General features: G+C 38.6%; 1 protein-coding gene across 2 annotated transcripts in view; it reads left to right on the top strand.

The window, feature by feature from the left end:
* Positions 1 to 23,348, top strand: part of KLHL1 (kelch like family member 1) — a 416,713-nt gene that overhangs the window by 375,821 nt on the left and 17,544 nt on the right. For both annotated transcript variants that reach the window (XM_024211986.2, XM_024211977.2), the window contains one exon: positions 7,276 to 7,438. In XM_024211986.2, the coding sequence (XP_024067754.1) occupies positions 7,276 to 7,438 (163 nt within the window). The remainder of the gene's footprint in view (positions 1 to 7,275; positions 7,439 to 23,348) is intronic.

Genomic DNA, 23,348 nt, shown 5'->3' with positions numbered 1-23,348 from the left:
CCCTACATTTGAACCCTAAAGTTCAAAGTGGGGATCCAGCCTTGACACCTACCTGTGATAAAATCCTCATGCCACCCTTGATTTGGCTGTGCTATTGCTATTTATGTCTTAAGGATGGAGGCTCTTTGAGGCTGGGAATTTTGTTTCATCTGGGGTGGGGTTAGAGTAGTATTTTTAGCTAAAGTGCTGTTTGCAATTCTAGAGCTATATAAATGATTGTTTAATATTAATTAATAATGTAACTCATTACATAGCAAAGAGGGAACAAAAGCCTTTTATTGAAATTGTATTGTAGATGTAAGCCTGCAAGGTTCATTGATTAGATTTTACAAAAAGTTCCATCAGGTCAATTTACAAAACTATTTCTCTGTGATTGAGGTTGTGCATTTAATTCATGGCTCTTAAGGAAAATTGTTGGTTATTTAAAGGAATAAGGACATCAATTAGGCAAGCAGAATGTTTGTTGAGCAATCAATTCTAGTTACACAAACTCCATTTCTCTATTAGAGTAGGTCTGCTCCCTTAATAGCCAAAATGTACATTCATCCTATTCAACAGCAAGCACTGCAGCCTCTTTGTAGTAATGTCTTCAGGTGCCAAGTATGTTGAATGAGGTATATTATATCCTTTATAATTCCAAAGTTGTTTAATCCAGCTAGTAAATGTGTCATGTTGTAATTGAGAAATGTAGTTTCAACTAATATTAATTTACCTTTATCTACACATTTTAGAACTGTACCATCATTGCCAGAGTATGAAGAGAAGATTCTGTACTCCCCCTGGCAGTTCCATTGTTTCAGTTAATTCTTTTGTTTTCACGATCTTCACATGTATTTTGATTACTTATGGACCCTTCTTAGAACAATATATATAGATTTACTAACAGTGAATTTCTTAGTCTGTTTCAACTTTATGAAAATTCCTTACCTTAGTAGTAATAATTCATACTTACATTGTCATCTGTTTGGAAGAAGCTCTTTTTTGATTCTGTAGGCATCTTGTTGAGGTGAACTGAATAAATCCAGAAGAGCTTGCTCCTGCACAATGGGGATCTGATATTTTTCAAAATATACTATAAAGCAATCTTCATTTAAGAGATATCTCAGAGTAGTTTAGAATCAAATCAGACTAATATGTCCACTCAATTATCTCCATAAAATTCTGTGTCTAATTGATTATTTAAAGAAGAAATCATCACTTTTTTACTGGCTAAATAATCCATACTCAGGAAAAAAAGAGGACATTTTACAACATATTAATCAGAACGAAAGAATAGTGAAAGTTATCATTACTTCACAGTCATGCTAAACTGGAAATAGTAGGTTGTCTTGCATCTCTAACCTCGTGTTGATATCTGTTAGTTTAACAGCGTGGGATAGTCCTTTTTGTTTACAGCCTGCTCTCCAATGACTGGAAGGGTTCAAGAAGCCAAAAATTGGCACCCAACCAATATTAGCATGCTTGGTCCAAACAAATCTGAGACAACTTGAGTAAAAGGGCAGTGTTCAGTATGGGCTAGATCCACAAAGGGATTTAGGTGCCTTACTGTCCTTAGGGCCCAGATTCGCATAAAAGGATGTAGGCACATAACTGTCATATTCAACAACTAAATCCAACATTTAAGCACCATTGAGATCCTCAAAACTACTGCTCAGCTGCTGCCTAACATCCCTAAACATCCTTGGCACCTACATTTCTGCTGTTAAAGTCCCCTAGGTAACTAAGATTCTGCAGCAAGGCATATGCACTTATGCCTCTGTCCTAACACTTGGTGCCTATCTCATGACTAAGCCAGTAGAGCACGACTTGCACTTGGGTCTCCCACATCTCAGGTACATGCCCTAACCATTGAACTATAGAGTCGTTCTTGTAGTTGCTGTTGCTCAGTTACTATAAAGCTGTTCACACAAAGTGGAACAGTTTCAACAGAAGATATTGCAGAAGACCCATCTCAGACTACCCCATATTCTAGTGATTAGGGCACCGTAGTCAAAGGAAGTGTGGTTTAGTGAGCTGCAATTTGGCAAATGCATACTGATTCATAAATTTTAGGGCCAGAAGGGACCATTATGATAATGTAATCTGACTTCCTGCATAACACAGACTATAGATTTTCACCCAATAATTCTAAAAGATTTAAAGTCTTCAAGTGTCTGAATCCACCACATCCCTTGATAAACTGTTCCAGTGCTTAATTATCCTCAATACTGAAAAATTGAGCCATATTTCTAGTCTGAATTCATCAAGTTGCAGATTCCAGCCACTGAATCTTGTTATGCCTTTATCAACCAGGTTCAAGAGCCCTTTCGATCAGATATATTCTCCTCATATATGTACTTCTTGTCACAGTTCAGAGCAACTGCACCTGTATTTCCCCTTAAATACAGAGTGCTTCAGCAAGGGCACCCCTCTCAGGCTTCTCGTTCCCTGGCTGTTATCTTTCTTGGGTGGATACACACATCTCCCTCCCTCCTGGCCTGGGTATTTGCAAGCCAAACAGTTCCCTGCCTTCCCTGTGTTATTCCCAGCAGTTTGCCTAAACAGATGGGCTTGCTTTCTCTTCAGAGACTGATATCTGTGTGTCTGCCCACAGTGATAAATTATCACACAATTCTTCCGATGCAAGCCTATTTTATTCTCAGGTAAAAGCACTAGAAAGAAACCATACTAAAAATGATAAAAGAGCCTACACACCTACTAAGAAGTTTATCAGAGATTACCCCAATCCTAACCTGGGTTCTGCTCCCACATCAGTCCTTCAGCACTCCACCCAGGGGGTTTCTTGTGGTTACAAGTTAATCACAGCTTCAGCTCAGAACACGTCCCCGGTCTTATGAGCCCTCAGTAGGCCCAGTCCTTCCAACCTTTCTCAAAGGATTGGGGCCCTCTGTGGACCAGGGATCCTGTCTATTTGCTGGACAAGGAAGAAGGTCAGTAGCCTGTTGAAAACCAGGCTATTTATCCAAAATTGTATTTATCCTATTTATTTATTTATCCTTTCTCTGTCTGTTGGTCCCTGGAGAATCCAGTGTGAACCTCTCAGGGGAGGCGGGTGTGGCTTCAAAGGACTGATAACCAGAGAAATTACATTAGCATCCTTCACCTCCACAATAAGAAATACACAAATGCATTTTAATATAATGTATCCCAAAGGCATTAATACTAACTCAATAAGGTTTAAGATAAGTAAATTTTATCTTAATTCTTTAATTCCATTCCTTCATTCCATAAGGTTTGTCCAGGATATTGTCAGTCTGTCACACTTGTAGACTATGATCAAATCACCTCTTGGATACACATCCTGGGTAAGCTATGCGGATGTTAAATATCTCACTGTAAAGCAGCTTTTCCAGATTGTCAATAATTCTTGTTCTTTTCTGAATCTTTCCCATATGCTGCCAACAGTGTAGCAAGCTGTGCCAGCACTTATTAGGGTTCATACTGTTTTCACTGACAAATGCAGAAAAAAGTGCCCTGCAGTGTGCCAGTCCAATGTGACTGCAGGGTGTCTCTTGTATTAGACATGTGTTGGCTACATGCTGCTACCCTGGATGCACAAATGTCTGGCCTAAAGGGCAGAATTTAGCCCTTTTTTCTTTTCATTTTAATCCAAGCAAAGATATGGCTTACTGTGTTCTTAGAAAGGTTTACAATTTATTTTCACGTTGATTGTTCCATTGCTTCTTCCATCTGCTTATTTATGCAAAACGGATTTATTTTAAGCATTCTTTCTTAATTTGAAAACCACACCAAAGAAACCCACCAACCCCTTCTCCCCACACATTTGCAGGCAACATATGCAGTCCCTCAAATTGCCATGTATGGAAGTAATATAAAAGCAATACCTGATGTCATATATCTCGTATGAGCACAGACAAATCAGTGATATGTGAAATGTTCTATTTATCAGATATGATTGACTCTGTTCACAAATTATACTAGTACTTGGTTTGTCATAGTTTCCTGATGAATTGGAGAAAGGCAAATAATCAGAATGCATGGGATATTTTCCTGCAGTCAGAAGATAGCACTTGTTGAATTGTTGCATGGAAATACTAGCTGTTGCAGCTTTCTGATTTTATTCCAGTATGATTAAAAACCACATGCAAAAAAAAAGCATAACTAAAATATCTATGGGTTAGGGAAAATATAAAAATCACTAGAAATACTATGATGACTCATTTTGCTGAAGGCTGTTGTATTTCCAGTTTCGAGATATATTACACAGCCCCAGTTCTACGTGTTTCTACTTTTCACCCACTGACAGCCTAAAATGGAAAAATTAGCTGCCTAAATAAAGCATTGGGTAAATTTACTGGTCACACAATTCTGCCAGCCTTACTCATGTTGACTAATAATGTACTCCATGAACAGTTCTATTGAACTCAAGTTATTTATACACGCAGTAGCGCTATCCACTAATATCCATGGGAGTATTTGTGGAGTAAATCACTACTCAGTGTCAACAGGGTTGGCAGAATCTGTTGCTCAATTAGTATCACACCCATTCACTCCAGTAGGACACAAATCAAAATCAGTCTGAATTAATAAATCTTGGATTTTGTTTGTTACTAATAAGCTGGTCTGGAGATATAAATATTATATCTTTCAAAATGTTTAAACAAGTAATTTTTTGCAGTGAACACTTTCATCACTGTACAACAATGGGTTGAAATTCTACACTCCAGAGTTTTCTTTGTTCAATATTTTAAAATGCAATGGGCCAGAACTGGACTGGCTTTTTTGAGGAGGAATTACAAGGAGAATGAGGGCATTTGATGCTCTGCAAAGAGGGGGTTGTTTCAAATGTAAATGTAATGGGGTGGCAGATGCGAATATAGAATTTTTTTATTGAGTTCATTTGATAGATGTTAATAATACTCTGGAAAATGGAGTGGGCACTGAGGTATAAAATTTCACAGATGGAACAAATTATTTAGGTTAGTCAAGTCCAAAGAAGACTGTGAAAAATGTCAGAACATCCTAACAAAGTGAGGTGAATGGGCAACATGATGCCAGATGAAGTTCTATGTTGATAATACAAAGTAATGCATATTGGAGGGAAAATATGTATTACTCATTGTGACAGGGTGCTAAGCAGAAGACTGCTTAGCCAACCCTCTGTCAATCCAGCTCCAATTAAAGGAGGTGAATTGGAGCTGGGTAGATCACCTGGCCCTGATTAGGGAAGCTGGAACAGCTGATGTCTCATCAGGCTGGGGCTGGATAAGAGCCCCAGGGGAAGGAAGCCAGAAGAAAGGAGCTGGAAAGAGGGAAGCTGCAGTAGCGGAAAGGCAGAGAGGGGAAGCAGAGAGAGATAGCTTGCCCCCTCTCTCCTGCTGGTGGATTGTAAGAAGGGGACTACGTGTATGGTGGAAAGGTGGTGGGAGCACAGCCTGTAAATAAAAGCACCAGGTGAGCACTGCACCAAAAGGTCTGTGTGTGACTTTCTCAGTCCAGTGGGGGCAGGAGCCAGGAGGTCCCTGTAGGGAACCCATTACTCATCCATTCTATAGGGTTCTAACTTAACTGTATCAATTCAGGAAAGGGACCTGGTCATCATTGTGGAGAACTCACTGAAAATTTCTGTTCAGTAAACATCTGTAATACTATGTACAGTACTAGTGACTATTTCTCAAACAAGAATATTACAGAATTTGAAGAAGTTCAGAGAAGGACAACATATGAAGAGTGATTGAAAAGAATTGGAATTGTTTATCTTAGAAAAGAGATGAGTAAAAAGGGACATGATAAAAGTATATAAAATGAATAGTTTGTATATAACCATAAAAAGTATAAAAAAGAAGAGAAAATTGACTAGGAGCCACTGTTCTCTCTGGCTCACAAGACTAGAGCAAGGAGACATTCAGTGAAATCAAAAGGGAAAAGTTTCAAAACAGATAAAAGCTACTTGTTTTTCACAGAATGTGTAATTAGACTGTGGAATTTGTTGTCACAGGATGTTGTTGAGGCAAAGAATTTAGCAAGATTCAAAGATGGATCATATTTTTATCAAGAGAAATACATGGCATATCCAGAATTGTTATAGTGAGTGCTATCAAAAAGTTTGGAAGGGATAAATATCTCATGCTTTGTATTTTAAAGCAATCTATTATCTGCTCCCAATAAGATTTTATCCTAACTACTGTAAAGTGTTTTGCACCTGCTTCTGAAGCATCTGATGCTAGCCACCATCAGAATATGGACTAGATAGGAAATGCCATACTGTATGGTCCATGTTCTTATGCTATCTACATTAAGATTTAGGGACACTACTGCTGAGTCATGGTGGCATGTGGGCCAAGCCACGATGTAGAAATGGTACCAGGGTCTCTTTGGACCAGATGAGATTGGGGAGCTAGGATAGAGGAGATCCCAGAGGAAAACTCTAGAAACAAGCAATACTGGTGAAGAAATTTAGGCTGAAGTTTGCTGTGTTATTGCTTTCGAGTTACCAATCAATCCTCAGGAAAGGGGTTGTGACGTTGAACACTAACTCAGGGCTGGTTTAAATTTTTCCATCAAAACTGTTCTTCAGTGGAAAACTGGGGTTTTGGCTAAATTATTTTCTTATTAAAAAGTGTCTGCTTTCCACAGAAAATTTCAACTTTTTATCAAAAAAGGTTTTCAATAAAAAGTAGACATTTTCCATGGGGAAAAATAAACCCATTTTCTGACCCACTCTGTCCTCTATGTTCTTTTGAGGACATGTTAATGACTCAGCCCATTTGCCAGTTAACATGAAAAACAACGCAGTGTGAGTGGGAGGAGATGAGGGGTGAGATGATTGCTATGCATTTTATTCAACCAGGAGTATATGGGCATATTAATATTTACTTAGTACCTTTGTTATGGTAATTATTTATTTAAGAATGTAGTGCAGGGGTCGGCAACGTTCGGCACACTGCTCGCCAGGGTAAGCACCCTGACGGGCCGGGACAGTTTATTTACCTGCTGACGCGGCAGGTTCGGCCGATCGCAGCCCCCACTGGCTGTGGTTCGCCGTCCTGGGCCAATGGGGGCGGCGGGAAGTCGCGGCCAGCACATCCCTCGGCCCGCGCCGCTTCCTGCTGCTCCCATTGGCCCGGGACGGCGAACCGCGGCCAGTGGGGGCCGCGATCGGCAGAACCTGCCATGTCAGCAGGTAAATAAACTGGCCCGGCCCGCTAGGGTGCTTACCCTGGCGAGCCGCATGCCGAACGTTGCCGACCCCTGATGTAGTGTAAGATAATCTATCTATGTTTATCTTCTCTCACTCTCTCTCTTCTACTTTAGGTGTTACAGTACTTGAAGGGCCTATTTATGCAGTGGGTGGCCATGATGGCTGGAGCTATTTGAACACGGTTGAGAGGTGGGATCCACAAAGTCAGCAGTGGACATTTGTGGCAAGTATGTCAATTGCCAGAAGCACTGTTGGAGTGGCAGCATTAAATGGCAAGTGAGTAGGGTATTCTTGTTCTGTTTAAAACACACTTTTCTATAGGATGAGTAACTGTTGCACAGTAGTAAATATCTTTTGGTGTATTACCTTTGAGGGCATCATTGGAAGTAACTATAGACACAGGGTTGTTGCCATATGCACATCATCTTTCTGTATGTTATGTTGATAAATAGCAAATTAAAATATATTATCTCATTTTGTCTTTAAGTAATAAGTTCATGATTTACATTAAAGATCTGAGAACATAGAGCTGAAGTCAAACTGTATATATTATAATTCCAGGAGGTACAGGGGAACATTTTCAAAGTGTTGGCCAGGACACACCGTGAGTTCGCTAATCTGATCTATACGTGTTATGTGTGCTAGTTCTATTACTACTGTAATTTCCCTAGTAGCTGGAATTACTTTATATGCATTCTGCATACTATATCAGTCAAAAACTAAACCACATGACCTTTGTGGTCTGAAGGCAGCAGCTCTAGCAGGTAAACCAAAGGGAAAAGTGCCTCTCGCTGCGTCAGCTGCCTCTTGTTGTGTGCACTAAACTGCCATTTGTGGAGGTCACAAAATGTGCTCACATTCTAAGTATCACCTGTAGGATCTTCCCCTCTTTGGTTTTGTTTGTTTCTTGATCGGACAAATGTAGGGCACTAATAAAAGCTGATTGAATAGTTCTAGATGTTATTTACTGTTTATGGTTTAGTCATTTGCCTATTTACAAACTTTCAGTCTTCCTGTCAGTAAGTAAAAACTAAATTGCAGAATTTACTACCAGTATGTGATTAGATATGAACCATAAATAAAGCAAATAAAGAATAGTCTGAAAATGGTTCATCTAAAGTATTTGGTGAATAATTTTGAATAACTGATACATCAAAGAAACTCAGGACTGGTTTGTGCTTTGGTTATATTTTATACATCTCACTGACCTTCGCTTAGGAATAAACTATGTAAGGAAACATCGAGTGTTTAAAAGGTTCACACCCAATTATCACCTTTTTCCATTTTTAACAAATTTGCACATTTTTTTGCATCTACACTAGAGAACATTGTAGCCATAATTCAGTCAATTGGTAGCAGTAGTGTCCAATGTTATGGAGGCAAAACATTGGCTATCATTAAATCAAACAAGGATCCATTTATATTTGAAATCTGGGTTTCCCTTCCTACAGTTTAAGCCAAGTTAAAAAATATAATTGAACTCCTTTAAAACCTATAATACAAATTGCTAATGTAATACCGTTTGTCTTCTTGAATCATAAGATAATGGTACCCTGAATTACACTTAAAAATAAAGCAACTGCCCACTTACATTTCTATCTTAATGAGGGTATTCTAAAAGAAGAATAGGGGAATTATCCAAGCTCCCAAAAATAAATCAGTGATTCTCTGATCACTTCCCAATCTCCTAAATTCTTAATGTTCTGACATAACATACATTATCTCCTAATGTGGATAGTTTCTTGTCATAGCCTCCTACCCCACTCTGAACCAGTGAGCAACTGTTCTTCACTTGAGTGACAAAGGCATACACCTAGCACAAAGCAGAACTTTATTATGCTGACTGGTAGCTTCAGCAGGGAGACCCCAGTTTATCTTTTGCCTGCAGAAGTTTATGGTGAAGCATATTACCAAGTTTCCCTGCTACCAATGCAGGGTTCCACTTTCTTGAGTTGGATAGCTCTTATTTCCAAATCCGGCCAAGGAGAGCTTGATATAGTCAAAATCTCTCCTGCCTATGCTGTGGTCTGAGAGATCATTGTGTTTGCCTGAGCTTAATGCATCCAGCTGACAGCAATTTTCCAAAAATAACCTTTACTTGATCAGAGCCCTCACCCTTGTCCAGACTCTGATTACTCTTCAGAAGTTGCACTCAACATAGTAGCATCTTTCCTTTGAGGCAGGTGATCTTTCTCCTTATAGTTAGGGCCCTAACAAATTCACAGCCCTGAACAACACATCACAGACTGTGAAATCTGATTTTTCCCACTGGTCCCCGTGAAATCTGGTCTTTTGTGTGCTTTTACCCTATGCTATACAGATTTCACAGGGGAACCAGAGTTTCTCAAATTGGGAGTCCTGACCCAAAAAGGAGTGCGGGGGAGTCACAAGATTATTTTAGGGAGGTCACGGTATTGCCACCCTTATTTTTGCACTGTTGTCTTAAGAGCTGGGTGGCCGGAGACTGGCGGCTGCTGTCTGAGGGCCCAGCTCTGCAGGCAGCAGCACAGAAGTAAGGGTGGAAATACCATATCGTGCCATCCTTACTTCTGCATTGCTGCTGGCGGTGGCTCTGCCTTCAGAGCTGGGATCCCAGCCAGCAGCCACCACTCTCCAGCTGCCCAGCTCTGAAGGCAGTGCTACCACATGCAGCAGCACAGAACTAAGGATAGCAGTACTGCGCGCACACACACACACACACACACACATCCCACTACAACTACGTTTTGGGTCAGGACACCTACAATTACAACACCATGGAATTTCATATTTAAATACCTGAAATCGTGAAATTTTAGATTTTTAAAATCCTATGACTGTGAAATTGACCAAAATGAACCATGAATTTGGTAGGGCCCTACTTATAGTGTTACTGGAGAAACACTTGGGTAAAAATGCCATCTATGGGTTTTTGCCCAATCATCAGGGAGGAAGCAGAAAGTTGCTGTTGTGGCATGAGTATTAACTATGACAGGCTCGCAGGACCATTTTAGATTATTTCAATCCTCTGAAACCCTCTCCAGAAACATGAGAGAATTGCCTGGCAACAAGAGAGAATCACATCCAATTTCTCCACTTGGCAAGTTTTCTCAGTACTCTGCAGATCCTTTTGATGCAGTGGAGAGAAAATGGCATGCATATGCACACACCAATATCCTGATTGACATCAAAGAACATAAAAATGGCCATACTGAGTCAGACCAATGGTCCATCTAGCCCAGTATCCTGTCTTCTGTCAGTGGCCAATGCCAAATGCTTCAGAGGGAATGACCAGAACTTGGCGATTTTGAGTGATCCATCTCCTGCTGTCCATTCTCAGCTTCTGGCAGTTGGAGGTTTAGGGATACCTGGAGCATGTGATTGTGTTCCTGACCATTTTGGTTAATACCCATTGATGGGCCTATCCTCCAGGAACGTATCTAATTCTTTTTTGAACTCAGTTATACTTTTGGCCTTTACGACATCACATGGCTACAAGTTCCACAGATAGACTGTGTGTTGTGTGAAGAAGTACTTCCTTTAGTTTGTTTTTAAACCTGCCTATTAATTTCATTGGGTGACCCCTAGATCTTGTGTTATGTGAAGGGGTAAACAGCACTTCCCTATTCACTTTCTCCATGCCATTCATGACTGTATAGATCGCAATCAAATCCCCACTTAGTCATCTCTTTTTTAACTGAACAGTTCCATTCTTTTTGATCTGTGCTTGTATGGAAGCAGTTCCATACCCCTAATCATTTTTGTTGCCTTTCTCTGTCCCTTTCAGTGAGTTACTACCGTATGTTTGCCTTCCAGTCCACATTAGCTATTTATTAATTTGCTGTTAAAGAAGTCTTTACTATTTGAAATACAGATGATCCAAGAACACTGAACTTACACATTTCATAACAGAACAAATATTATGCTGATGGGAACAATAAAAGTAAAAAGATTAAGACAATACATTTTCCACTGAAAGATTTTATTATTCGAGACTATGTATGTCAAAGATTTATGATATTCCAAACAATTGTATGACACAACTGCAAATGAAAGTCAAATAGACTTTCCTGTTATATTATAGCTTTTAAAATTGCCCTTTAAAAATTATTCCTGATTTCTGAACCATATTTTGGAAACTATTCATTCTGCATGATGCTTGTTAAACAACTATGTATTTCACATTTAAAAAAAAATACTTGACCTTTAATTATGTGTGTCAATAATAAATATTGTTCCGCATAAGTGAAAATATGCAGCTGCTAACGGGATATGCTGATTGACAATTGCAGAACATCACAGAGGTATACCCAGCTGAGTGTCACCAGTAATGACTTCAGCACACCACAGGAACCAACACCCACACAGAGTAACGGTCTTCCAGAACTGAGGAGAAAAACATCTGCCCTTTATTGATTACTTCGTACTCAAAGATGTGCTTTAGAGGACTTTACAGTTGCACCTTGGTTTATATCAAATATCACAGACTATTATTGATCACAGATAAATAAAGAAAAGTGAGGAATCTTTTAATCTTAACTTTTAAGAGTAAACCTATTTTTTAACTTTCTTTTCAATCACCTTTCATTCCCCTGGGGTTCAGAAAAACATAGACCTTTGCATTTGGACTTTCTTTTGAGGATTTGCTTTGCTTGAAGAAGTATTAAGGAGATATCAAGAGTTTTGTAGGTGAATAATATTCCCTATTGATGTCCAGCTGTTTTTACTCTGTTCTCCTGACACAGAAGCAGCAATCCATTATTATTATTTGTATTAAAGGAGCGCCTGAAGACCCCGACTGACATCAGAACCTTGTATGCTTGGCACTGCACAATACACACAGTAGCAGCCCCAAGGAATGTGCAGCCAAAATATACTACAAGGAACCATTGTTACTAGCCTCATTTTATACATGGGATGGGAAACTGTGGCACACAGAGAATATGACTTGCCTAAAGTCATACAAGAAGCCTGTGGCAGAAGCATGACATTGAACCCAGATTTCCTGAGTCCTAATCCAATGCCACATCCTTCCACTTCCTCATGATAGATATCATAAATTAGTTCCAAAAGAATTCATTTGGCATCTCAACTCTGAATATTTATGATTCCTTTGCATCACAGATTTAACCCTTGTCCCTTTCAGATCCCAGTTTGAGCCTTTCACTGCTCTGGTTAGCCTAATCTTTTTATATTTGAATTTATTATTTCTCACTCACGTTTTTCACCTAAAGAGGCTGTCCAACATAAAGCTGTGAGTTTGTATTTGCCAAACTCATGAGAACACTCATGATCAGACTGGCTGTGAGCAATTCTTTTCTCTGATGTTTGGTTGCAGTAAATTGAATTTAGTGTAGATTCTACATCCCATTAATTTTGCTGAAAGAATCACAAAAGTAGAACATAATGATGCATTACAAAAAAAAAGCATTTCTCCATTATCTGTCTACTCCACTCCTATTTTGCAAATGTATTTTTGAGTATTCTAACAAATCACTGTTTTGTGAGCAAGGGTTTAGTGATTGATTTAAATCAGTTGGGGTTTGTATACATTTGGCTAGGTTTATTCAGTTCTGTGAGATTGACATTTGTTGTATTCATTTATTACTAGGTTTCCACAAATTTGATTATTGTCTTGGTGCAAATTTTCAGCTATTTTTTTTTATGTGTGGGTGTGTGGAGGGGAGGAGGGGGAATTTCAGCTCTAATGGTTTAAGTTTGGCAAAGTTATAAGCAACTGAAAACAGTGGAGGGGAGCTAATGGAAAGTATTCAGCAACCTTAACAATAGATATCACTAACCGTGCCACCTATAATAAATGTGTGATAAGGTGCAGAAGTGCTCCCTTGGATCCTGGGGACAAAGGGTTAACTTCAAGTCCCTTGCACAGGTGGTCAGGTGAAAGGGTGTAAGTGGTTGCCTGAGAGACAATGAGAGAATGCCTTTGGGAAAGTATAGTGCCATACTCAGAATTAAAGGAATGGCCTGAAGCCCTGACTGCGGAGTTTTCTGTTTACTTTTCTGCTTATGGAGTGGAGTGTGGACACTCCAAATATTACAGATTTGTTTATTATCCTTTCTTGTTTATTTTCTTATCCTTTAAGGAAAACTCCTTTTGCTGACTGCAGCTTTACCTTTTGTTTTTGAGTCTTTGCATTAGTTTATAAACTATTACCTGTAAAATAAAAGTTATTGCTATAGAATGAGACCACTTGGCCTAACGTTCCTTGCAAACAAGAAATAGGATAGCCCATATAAATCTTTTGAATTGGTGTGGGAGTACAAGACCCATCTATGTAAGGCTGCTGAATCCTTTAGTGATTTGGAAGGGAAAGCTATTTAGTAGAGAGGCCAATTGCTTCTTCTTAAAACAAAACAAAACTTGTGCTTTGGGGAAAAGTGAGCTGGGAACTCTGTAAAAACTTGCTCATAGAATTCCCTTCTGATTCTGCCTTCTGAAATCATGGGATGGGGAAAGGGGAGGAGGGAGTGTGGCCCAGAAATTCCTCAGAGCCTTCTTGAATTCCTAAAGATTAGCTGGGCATCTTGCTTGAAGAGCAGTCCTATGCATACAGCTTTCTGGGTCCTCCATAGCAGAATGTGTCCCTTAGATGGTCGTATCTGCAGCAGTATTAATTTCCATATAGATTTCCTCCTGGAAATTCTCTGCATTAGGAGTGTTGCAAACCCAGGAAAATCACTTCTCCCTAATTCTACCCTCTTCAATTCCCATGCTGCCTTGTAACCTGCAAAGCCACAATTGCCCTGACTGAGGACTGGTTTCTTCATGCTCTAGGGAGGGTGAAATCCTGGCCTGATTAATGTCAGTGGCAAAATTTCCATTGACTTCAATGGGGCCAGGATCTCACCCATGATATTTAGACCAATATTGAGTCACTGTACCTGGAAATAGCTTTAACTGAATAAATATCATTATGTAGCTAGTACATTTCTGACTCTTTAGTACTTTTACTCATTCATTTCCTAATTAACATCCTCAATTTTTTGTTGTCAGAAAGATAAGCATTTTTAATATAATATGCACTCACATTCATTGTTTGGGCTGTAGTTTTGCTAATGATTAATTTTATGCTGACCTAACTTTGTTTGGGGTTAGCCATTTTATGTTATGACACATTCATTGCGAATTGACGTCACAAAGTGATGAAGTTAATAGTACCACCAAGTCCTTCATGGTGATTCAATATTTGGCCCAAGAAAATTAGCAACATATCACATTCATATCTCCACCTACCTTTGCTGATTGTATGGTTGATTACAGCCTGCTCAAGGAGTTTTATTTTTCTGCCTCTCGTGCATCACATAATAAAGAATCTGTGTCATTTACTCTTAGCAGAATAATTAGGACTCATTACTAATTCAGTACTCTAACCTGATCTCCTGTGCTTTTGCACACAAATCCACATTTCCTACATAGAGCTCGGTGGATGTATAATACAATGTGCATTGGGGGGTTTCTTTATTTGATTTTTAGAACCTCAAAAATGATCAGTTCCTAAATTGGATTTAACTTGGTGTGTTACATCTAGCCAGCTAAAGACCAATCAAGCCCTACATTTAAGAGGGGATGAAAGTCAGATAAATACATGGGAATTTTAAAGGAAGGGATGTAAAAGTACATAAATTTAGGATAAAATCCTAAAATTATTTAAAGATGTGTTAGAATGGGGAGAGGAGGTAAAGGGGCACCTTCTCTCCCATCCTAGCACACTTGTGCATATAGCAGAGGAGACTTCCTACTAGACTTTGAGATAGCTCAAAGGGGTGTCCAACCGCCACACTCACTGGTACACCGCAATCCCAAGGGAGCATGGCTTGTCTTCTGGTGTGATACCATCAGGCCCCCAGCTGTATAGCTCATGTGTTGCAGTGTGTATATATTTCAACAGTCAGTGGTGCCCCTTTTCAAAGTACTTGCAAATTGGGTGCCATCAAGCAGTTCTCCTCATCCCTCACCATACCACCTTGCATGAGCAAGCTGTTTCTTGGACCATATCCTATACACAGTTGACACTACTCTACTTTTGCTGCACCACTCCACCATTCAGCTCCTACCATTAATGGAAAGAGTTTGTCCTCAATGTGCAATTCCTTTTTAGGTACATGCTAAAATGGATAATGAAGTTCCTTTAGATTCTTAGATTGCTGGTTCTCCAGCTCTGGTTCCAAGCATACATAGGATATAAAGAACACACATTGTCTAGCAGATTCCCTGTCAACATCTTTGTCATGATATTAGCAAAAACATGGGGTCTGTTGGGGGAAGGAAAAAAACAATGTGGGGGAACAGTCACTAGATTATGTTCAGGGCGGACTAGTTACCGAGTGGACTGTCGTTGCCCAGGGGTAGGAAAAATAGGAACGAGCTGAGAAGAGAAAGGTGAGGACACAAAGAAGGGAGAGGTAAGATTATACCTGAAATGAGTCAGTACATTTCACAACTTTCAAACTTTTTACGGCCATATCTAAATTCAATCAAAGCTCTGAGGTTTGTCAATCACTGGACAAAATACAGATATCTAGTAATTTAAACAAGACATTCAAAGTGTGTGACACTCTTTACATGACACACCAGGCCAAGCATAGCATAAATAGCCTCCCTGGGTTGTTTAAATTACCCTCTCCCCATTTCAGTGGAGGGAACATTTGGTCCGATTGTAGGGAGAATGTACTGTTCCCAGAAGGAAAGGTGTGGGAGAGCCCACGTTAGGGAAATGCCTCCCCCAGCCTCATCAGGTAAGGGGAGTGCTGTTTGTTGGTCAGGCCAAAAAAAAGATGCTGCTCACAGAAGGGAGGGGGAAGGAATACTCCCTTGAAAACATCTGTATGCTTCTTTAGAAGAGATTACACATTTGGACTATCTCAGTTACTTCTAAATAATAAAGGTTTTCAGCAATCAATTACAGAGAGATAAATAATCTACTTGATTTATTCATTGTATTGCATTAGCGTACAAAGACCTTCTGTCATAGGTTTCACCCCCACTCTGAACTTTAGCGTACAGATGGGGGGACCTGCAGGAGAACCCCTAAGCTTAATTACCAGCTTTGATTAGTATGCTGCAACCACCCAAATATTTGAGTTATTAGGGAAACTCTGTTTTCTCCGCCAAAATCTTTCCCTCCCAAGTACTATAACCCTTCCCTGGGTAGCCTTGAGAGACTTCTCCACCAATTCTCTGGCGAACACCGATCCAAACCCTTGGATCTTAAAACAAGGAGAAATTAACCATCCCTCCTCCTTTTCCACACCAATTCCTGGTGAGTCCAGATCCAACCCCCTTGGATTTTAAAACAAGGAAAAATTAATCAGGTTCTTAAAAAGAAGGCTTTAAAAGAAAGGTAAAAGAAAAACCTCTGGGAGATAGCATACAAGCTGATCTCACAGACAACAGATTTAAAACACAGGATGTTTCCCTGGGCAAAAACCTTAGTACACAAGAGAATACCCAATTTGATTATCCCCCTAATGCCAAGACAAGTTACAAAAGAAAATAAACATAAACCTGTTTATTTCCTTCCTTAATACTTACTACTCTGATAAGAGGCTGATTCCTTGATCTTTTTCACTCCGGCCAAAACGGAAACTGACTCTAAATAAAGGAAACTTCCCTCCTTCCTCTTGAAACATCTTGTTCCCCCATTGGTTCCTCTGGTCAGGTGTCAGCTAGGCTAGGTGAACTTCTTAACCCTTTACAGGTAAAAGAGACATTAACCCTTACAGCTAGGCACTATAAAAACACAAAGCAAAAGACAATCCCTGCTCCAAAGAGCTAACACATTAAATAGTGAAAATAGGCAAGGGGGGTGGGAGGGATGAAAGGAAGTAGAACCATTTTACTTATGGGAAAGTAAGGGTCAGACAGATTAAGGGCCAATTTTTCAGATTCTCAGCATTTACAACTGGGGCCAGATTTTCAAAAGAGTACAAAATCCAGCAACTCCTTTGTAACATTTTAGGCCAAATTTTCAAGAGCTTGACCTCTAATTTGCTAAACTCTTGAAAACCTACTTATGTATTATGGTGTCTAAATGGAAGGTGAACACTCTTGGAAATCCCAGCCTTTGGTGAATGACCCTTTAAAAGTTACAGATGAGGTCTGTGACAAAGCTAGGAATTTGGATGCAGATCTTCCGATTTCCAATTCTATTCCTTAATCACTACATCTTTGTGTACTTTGATCCAAATTTCTACAGATTCACTTTCACAGTTATAATCTGAAGTAGTAATATAGATATATAATACTTCTCTCATTTACATCTAGCTCCTACAGAAGGCCTGAAATATCTACCACATTCTGTGAATGGATGTCCCCTACCATCTTGGCTGGTGTTTTATATTTCTGTTTCTCTAGTTTGGGATCTTCATAAATTTCCCCACCTTTTCTATATTTGGGATGATATCAAATATCTTTTGAACTGCTAGATCAACTTGTGTTAAGTTTTTCATTATTGAGTAAATTGAGATGGATTCATTCACTGTGAAGGTCACAGACTAAATGATCACACAGGGCATTTTCCAAGTCATCCATATAATTGCAATGCTCTGCTAATTTTCATACTTCAGTAAACACTGAGAAACTTGCTCAAAGCTGCATTATTTTATCAAGTAAACTATTAAAATAAATATGCTGTAAGTATGATTTTAAAGGGAAAATAACAGCTCATGATTTCACTAGAACTGGGAAAATCAGAAAATGTGTCTGCACAATTATATTTTTATCAGAATAAGTGTGTGTGTATGTGTATTAGCTTTGTTTCTTATTTGTTTGGTCTTGAAATTATTACACTTTTATTCAAGAACCAGTTTCTTTGATCTTTCTTTTCTTTAGTCCATGTGCACCAAGAGAAACACTGCCACACAAGCTGGCCAATTCATACACAGGCACACAAAAAGAGAAAGAGAGAGTGTGTGTATTGTGTTTGTATGCTTTCTGCCCACTATATTTCTCAGGACATACAAATGAAGAATATTTTACTGAATGTTATAAATATTTTCCCTGTTGCTGAAATACTATGATGCTTTCCTGTATCAAAAAATTGCCTGCTTTTACAAATCAATTTACAGTAGGGGGGCTCAGATTACCTGCCAAACTAGAAAGAGGAGAAAGTCAGTGTTAGTGGTATTCATTTTCAAGAGCTTTATGCATATTGACTAATTCTCACAACATGGGGAAACAGAGGCAGACAGGTTAATGCTGGGGCCATAGCAAGAGACACTGGAACAACTACTACAATAGTTATCTTTTCTCAAGCAAAAAAAACTACTGGTCTCAATTAGAGTTTTTGTCTCAGTAAAGCTTAAGTAAGGATTGCAGAATTAGTTCATAACTAGTCAGAATGAGAACTCTGATCAAATGAACTCTGATTCATTGGTAACATATTATTTTAGTCTCCATTATTTCTATGCTATATGCCAGATATTTCCATTTCTTTTCATGACAGTATCAAAACCATTGATGTTTTATAAATGGAGTATTTATTAACTTTAGCTTTTGATTAAACTCTCACTCCTCAAAAGGAAAATTGATCAGCCCCTTGCTGCAGAGAAGAGGAGATGCTCCTTGAACATTTTCTTTCTTAGCTGTAGAGTTTTCAGGGAGACATATGTATTTTAAAATGTTTCAGACAGAAAATCATACGATCAATGAATCTTGAGGAGGAATAGCGCTATCATCTAAAATGATTGATCTGACAGAGGACATAAATATCACTAAAATAATAGCACTGCCTAGCACAAAACCATTTTGTGAGTTGGATAATGATCTCTTGAGAAATAAGACAGACTCACCAGATATGTTTGTTTACAAATAAGTGGGTAAATAAATGTTCTTACTCTAACTCTATAGTAAATTATTTGTTCATAGAGATGGTGCTGGGCATTGTGTCGGCCAGCTCTTGACCTGATATTGGAGCAGACTTTTCCAGTTAATGGAGTCCTCGTACATTAACTGGTCTTAGGGTAGGTGTGTGTTCTCCCCATTTTACAATGGAGCTTTGAACAGGACTCCTTGTCAAGAGGAAATTATTTCTACCAAAAGGAACTAAACCTTGACCCAAGTCATATGAGCTGTGCTAAGCTCCGATCCATGGGAAACCACTCTCTGAATTGCTTGCAAAATATCAATAAATATTTCTTAGATGTCAGGACAATTCTTTTCAGAAAAAAATGGTTTCTTTTCTTTCTTTGTCCAGCTTCTTGTATATTTAATCCACTTAATTCTTATACTGCATTGCTAAACAAAGGAAATATTATCCCAAATGTTGCACACTGGGATAACCATTAATAAACTGTCTTGGTCCTGTAGTCCAACCATCAGAGAGTTGGTGCTCCTTTCTTAGCTGCAATGGAACATCTCTTGGCATGCCTGAGGATGTGACAAAGATGGATATTTGCTTCCTACACCTCACTCAAATTCTAGGGCCATGTGGGTACTGGTTTAGCCTCAGCCATAATTTACAGTAAGCGTGGGGCTGCCGTAAATTACTTTGACAGGTCTCTTCATACCTATGTCATGTCACATATGCCAGGGTAATTCTCAGCTGCTCTTTTAGGTACACTGAAGAGGTACAGAGGGGTCTTAACATGAGCCAGGTTCTAGCCTTTGATATATGTGTTGAAACCATTTTGATAGGTGAAACTCGATTAACAAATGAAGTAGAGGCATGATTAAACTGCTTTTACAAGCCATATTCCCTCAAATCAAAGACAGTCTAATATTTTGAAGTTTTCATCTCAAACTGACTTTTAAAATGGTTCTCTCTGATTAGTTATAGGAGCTTTGCAACAATGTAATAGAAGTAAATACTTCCAACCTAACCAGTCATGGCTTTCCCTAACACTTTCAACTTTAGAGGCTACTTTGTAGCTTCTATCCATTTTCATATTGAGAGGGATTTTAGGATTCCCTGTCTTCCTCAAAATTTAGAGATGGGACTAAGTGAAGTTCAGAAGATCCAAAGTTTGGGAGGGGTTAAGACTGAGTTTTCATTTAAGTTCATCTCTCGTCACAGTACTTTAATAGGCTGGAGCATAAATCATTGAGACAGTCCTTATTGAGGCAACATTTCTACTTTAATTGACATAAATCAAGCAGTTCAGGATTGATTCTTTTGTTTCTTCTTTGTGGCTCCTACAAGTCAATGCTTGAAAAAGGAACAACCATTTCCCTGGCTCTTACTAATATGATACCCCAGTAAATGAGTTCAGTAAGCACTGTCACTGAGATTTTTCCCAGCCAAGAAAATGAATAAAGATTTTTTTTTAAAGGAAACACATACCTTGCTATCCACTTTGTAAGCACATAAATTCCTCAAATGTAAAAAGTCACATACATGGTCCAAAATGAAAAGTTTGCAATCCTGTAAATACTCAGAGGCCATCAAGAGACATGAGGGAATAGAAGAAGTACCCACACCTCAGTTTTATTTGCACATGGATCATGTCTTTCTAATTTTAAAATTGAATGAAAATCATAGGATATTAATCTACTCTAATGCAGATAAGCTCCAAAAAGCACCAATAAAGTCCATAATAATAAAAATACAATGTCCAAATAGTAAGTTTGAAGCCATGCTAAATCGTTTTACATTTATACTGGGGGAAAAAAACTATAATTTGGATGTAAATGGGAGATTAACCAAACTTTAGAGAAATTCAGAAAAGGGAGAAATTCTAAAGCCTTTCCACAGGCGCCTTTTAAATACAGAGAGACTGTGACTGATTAGTTTTGCACAATGGAGGATTAATTTTCCGTATAAATAGGAGGTCAAGGTAAAATGGTCCCTAGACAAAGATTACTGCTGTCAAACAAAAAATATGTATCTCAGAGTCTGATACTGCTCCATTGAAGTCAAGGGCAACTGTTTCCCTCAAAAAATAAATAAATAAATTCAATGGGTAGAGAATCAAGGCCAAAGAGAATACCTGCAAAAAAGTATGGTTTGTGACATTTTTATTCCTTTTTAATGTTTGTCCTTGAGAGTAAGTAAAAGATGTTCGACATTGATAGGTCATTTGTTTGTATGCTCTTTGTAACTAACGATATATCACCTCATGTTAAAATAAATGCTTTTACAGTTATTTACTGACTACTTGCTGTAAGCAGTGCAGTGTTATTATGATCTATTGTGTTTACTTTTATTACTATAATTATTTTATATTACTATTGATGTTATTCCTTATTAGTTATTTAGCTCAGATATTATACTCCGAGGTATCCAATGGGCATAATAGATAGCTCTTGCTCCTAAGATCTTACAGTCTAAAAATCAAACACATGAAAGATGGGATGAACTGTGGAATCCAGTGGTGGAGATAATTTATCCTGCTGGATATTAAATGTATATACATATATATTAATAATAATATTTATTATGATTTTATTATTGCTATAGAGCTCTTCTTGTGGGCCTCAGCATGACCATCATCTTACTCTATAGGTGAAATTATTTACTGAATTTTATTATTGTATTTGTTTTAACCAATGTAAGTAGAAGACCTATAAGATCTCATTCCTGTAAAGTGCTGAACACCTACTCTCATTAACTCCTGGATAAGTCCTTAGGGACAGATTTTTCAAAAGAGGTTGAGAATCAGGTGTTCAGTTCCTCAGAACTCATCACTGGGGCCAGATTTTCCATACACCTGACACCTATTTAGATACTTAATTTTTAAGTAATATATACCAATCATGCCAAGCTCTTCTGCAGATGTGGCCGCTTATTTCGGTACCTAAATGGGAGCTGAACTCTTTTGAAAATCTGGCCCTGATTATGGGTGCTGAGCACTTCGTGAAAATTCTGACCATACTGATGCAAGGCATGACAAACATTAATACCTGAAGTCAAATATAGTCTGAACAGTGTCTGAATTCATTTGGTAGATGATTTAATGAATAATGAAGGTGGCTGAGTCACCATTTAATCAAGGATAAAAACAAGATGCTTTTTAGTTATTTGTGAATCCACCAAAACAAGAAGATTTGAAAGCCACTGAAGCAATCAGTCTCAATGGGTATTTCAGCAGAGATAAAAAAGACAGAATTTTGAAAGTGAAGTGCTCTTCTCTAACCTTACCTGGACACCGAGTAGAAGTCATCAAAGCAGTGATATGCTGCATGGAAATCCTGGGGAACTCCTGGGAGCCCTTTGTTAAAATTCTGTCATGATATTGAAGAGAAAGTTGGGATAATTTCCCTTCCTCTGATGGAGGTCACCCATGCTCTGGATACTGCTAGATCATCCATGCCAGACACAATTTATCCCTTCAGCTTATTAAAAAATCCTTTTGAAGAGCAAATGCTTTCCATTTGTAGTGGACAAAATGGCAAGAATTTTTGTAAAATTTCCCAGAGATGCCAAAGGACCAGGTTCTTCCTCTACAAGGTTTTCACACACAGGCCCAGCTTCAAATGATATGAGTTGACCATACAGTGTTATGGAACATATACCGCACTTCTTAAAGAAACCAAGTCGATTTTTTCCCCCTAGCAAATGCAATTGAATATGTTTGCACTGGTGTTGCCTCCCTTGAGGATTGATTGTCTGTTTAAATGGGGAAACAAATTAATAAATTTCCTAATTCTTCGCCCTTCTTTTCTGCAAACAGAGGCACCCCTGAGACACCAGGTATATCACAGGCAAGTGGAAAATGCTTGTGTGGGAGCCCCTTGTTAAAATATTGGCAGCACGACCCTGCTTCAAAGAGAAATTTCAAAGCAAGTAATTCTTCTTCAGGGTGACTTGACTAATAACTATGGGAACCTTCAAGAAAACCATTAACCTGTAACTTCTACTGACGGAAGTGTGTCTGCTGTTTTAGGAACTAATCCCGCTGTCTCTGCTCAGGAAAAGCTCCTGTGGAAATGATGAACGTGTTGTCTGAGTTAGGACTGAAGCTGTTGTCAATTAATTAGTTATAGTTCTACATATTGTTTTTCCCCTCTTTCTCATTTGTTTTATCCTTTTAAAAGCTTAAAAATAATGTGTCTCTCCCATCCAGTTGCATCTGTTTCCGTTCTGCATATGGGGATTTCAGCCCTGTCATTCTTACCCTTGAAATCATTAGGACTCTCTGGTTTGCCTCCTTGTCTGTGTGGTTTCATTACTGATTTTGTCAGCAAAGCTTTAAGATTGTGATTTGACAGTAAAAGAATAATTTCAGTGCTTAATTCTAATATTTTATC

Source organism: Terrapene carolina, unplaced genomic scaffold, assembly GCF_002925995.2.
Source record: "Terrapene carolina triunguis isolate 2854851 unplaced genomic scaffold, T_m_triunguis-2.0 Scaffold21, whole genome shotgun sequence".
Lineage (NCBI taxonomy): Eukaryota > Metazoa > Chordata > Testudines > Emydidae > Terrapene > Terrapene triunguis.
This window is presented reverse-complemented; position numbering and strand designations above follow the sequence as displayed.